This window comes from Galeopterus variegatus, unplaced genomic scaffold (genome assembly GCF_000696425.1).
Source record: "Galeopterus variegatus unplaced genomic scaffold, G_variegatus-3.0.2 Scaffold13047, whole genome shotgun sequence".
NCBI classification, from domain to species: domain Eukaryota; kingdom Metazoa; phylum Chordata; class Mammalia; order Dermoptera; family Cynocephalidae; genus Galeopterus; species Galeopterus variegatus.
In genome coordinates, this window is record NW_007739158.1 from 36,092 (window position 1) to 38,438 (window position 2,347).

General features: G+C 43.2%; 1 protein-coding gene across 1 annotated transcript in view; it reads left to right on the plus strand.

Annotated features, from left to right (window-relative positions):
* The window catches only part of LOC103581437 (alpha-2-macroglobulin-like protein 1), a 23,088-nt gene extending 20,854 nt beyond the window's left edge, over positions 1–2,234 (plus strand). Inside the window, exons 23-25 of the mRNA XM_008563269.1 lie at positions 204–287; positions 1,808–1,984; positions 2,149–2,234. Of these exons, the coding sequence (XP_008561491.1) occupies positions 204–287; positions 1,808–1,984; positions 2,149–2,234 (347 nt within the window). The remainder of the gene's footprint in view (positions 1–203; positions 288–1,807; positions 1,985–2,148) is intronic.
* The last annotated feature ends 113 nt before the right edge of the window (positions 2,235–2,347 follow it).

The window sequence follows — 2,347 nt, forward strand, 5'->3', positions numbered from 1 at the left end:
GAAGAAGAGAAAATATACAGCACATTTGTGACTCTTTGGAATTCATTTTAGCAAGATCACTACTAATAATGAATCTGTCTCCATCCTACAGAAAACACTGGGTACAGAAAACCCTGGATTATAACAAGTTTTTTTAAATTTGGGCTTAGGAACCCCCACTATTTCTACCTCATGTTAAAGCACCTTATCTCTGCCTCTCACAGGAAAGGTGGGTTCAGAATCTTTCTCCCTGGATCTCCCTGCAGACGTTGTTCCTGATTCAGCCCAGGCTTCTGTTACTGTTCTGGGTAAGCAGCTAGAGAGTCTTGGCTCAAAAAGGAAAAGTCGTGGTGGAGGCAGCAAAGGTGTAGAGCGGGGCGGGGCATGTGGACCTACCTGAAGGAAGGGGTGACAGGTTAGGGGGAAGAAGAGCTTTATGCAGTGGGAAAATACAGCGTGTAGGTAGCAGTACAGAGGAGATTAGCTGTGCAGAGGGTTCCTGACTTACTACGGCTCCACTTAACGGTTTTTCCATTTTACAGTGGGGAGAAAGCAATATGCCTTCAATAAAAACCATACTTTAGTACAATATTTGATAAATTACATGAGATATCCAACACTTTATTATAAAATAGTCTTTGTGTTAATTGGTTTAGCCCAACTGTAGGCTAATGTAAGTGTTTCGAGCATGATTAAGGTAGGCTAGGCTAAGCTGTGATGTTTGGTAGGTTGGGGTATTAAAGTCTTCATGGTTTAGCCCAGCAGTTTAGGGAAGATACAGCCATATTTACACGTCACTCCTTTGGGAAAGGAGAGCAAGTGAATAGAAAAAAACATGAGCTTGACAATCACGTCGAACCTGCCACTTAATAGTGATGTGACCTTGAAAAAGTTAGTGAACAATACCACTCCATTTTTGTCCTTCTGTGAAACAGTGATACCCGACCTCTCAGGGCCAGTATAAAGATTAAATGTAATATAAATTTCCCAGCACAATATCTATCACATAGTAGTAGACCTGTGACTGTTAGTTTCCTTCTTCACTTTCTTACTCCCTACCAAGATCCTTTCCTGCTAAAAATTTCTCTGCTTTGACTGTATTTCATGGGTAACTTGGATACAGCACGCGTGTCATTGTATTTCAGCTCGCTGTCTCCACCTGTCTTCCACACGACATTATGAGCTCCTGGAAGACAAGGACCACATCTTTTTCGTTTCTGTTTCTAGTACTGTTCCTGCAATACAGTGGACATTTAGTACATATTTATAGATTTGAGTTGAACTCAATGTCTACAATGCGGATGTTAATGAGTCACTTATGTGGGGCTTACTGGCTTCTGAAGTGTATGGAGGGGTCAGCAGATAGAACTGGGAAAAGAGCATCAGGACCGTGTGTACTTGGGAATGACCTGACGATTTGGAGGGTGATGAATTTACAAGTAGTGGAGGAATTTAAAGACTGAGTTTAGCATTATAAGTTTTGTTAATCACTCATCACCCTCAGTGACATGTCTTCTTAAAAGCCCTGAACTCCATTAGGTGGCCTACGTACCTGTCTGTGTGCTCCAGCACCCTGCACATACCCAAGATTATAGTATTATATTAAAAGTTTTTATAATTAATTACAATTGTAATGTGTTCTAATTGTTTGTCCATCTGACTGTGAGCTCTTTGAGGGTAGAGACTACTTGACTTGTCTCTCCAGGGCACGTAGTAGGTACTCACTAAATGATAGCTACTACACGTTTGTTAAATAAATGGCAATAACTGTTAAGTGTTCTTTCTTCTCTCCACCGCCACTTTTTTTCTCTCTCCTTTTGGGTTCCAGGAGACATTATGGGCACAGCCCTGAAGAACCTAGACAGTCTGGTGCAGATGCCCCGTGGCTGTGGGGAGCAGAACATGGTCCTGTTTGCACCCACAATCTACATCTTGCAGTACCTGAAGAAGGCAGGGCTGCTGACAGAGGAAATCAGATCTCGGGCAGTGGGTTTCCTGGCGATTGGTAAGTTGGTTCAGTCTTACTTTCTTGGATACTCTTCTCCTTCAGGGTCTATGATTGATAAGACGTAGAGAAGTTCCAACCCCAGAAGTGTCCTGCAGCCTTGAAGGGCATGGGGGTGTATATCGAAGTTGTTACTGTGATCTAAACTACCTCTGGCTTCCCAGGGTACCAGCGGGAGCTGATGTACAAACACAACGATGGCTCCTATAGTGCCTTTGGACAGCGGGATGAAGATGGAAACACATGGTAGTATTGCCCAGTTCCCGTGGACTCTGCACCCCAGAGTGTGATTCCTGAGTCCTCTGGAGCTGTTCCTCTACCTCCCCCTCCACCCCCTTCCTTCTTTTTTTTTTTTTTTTTTTA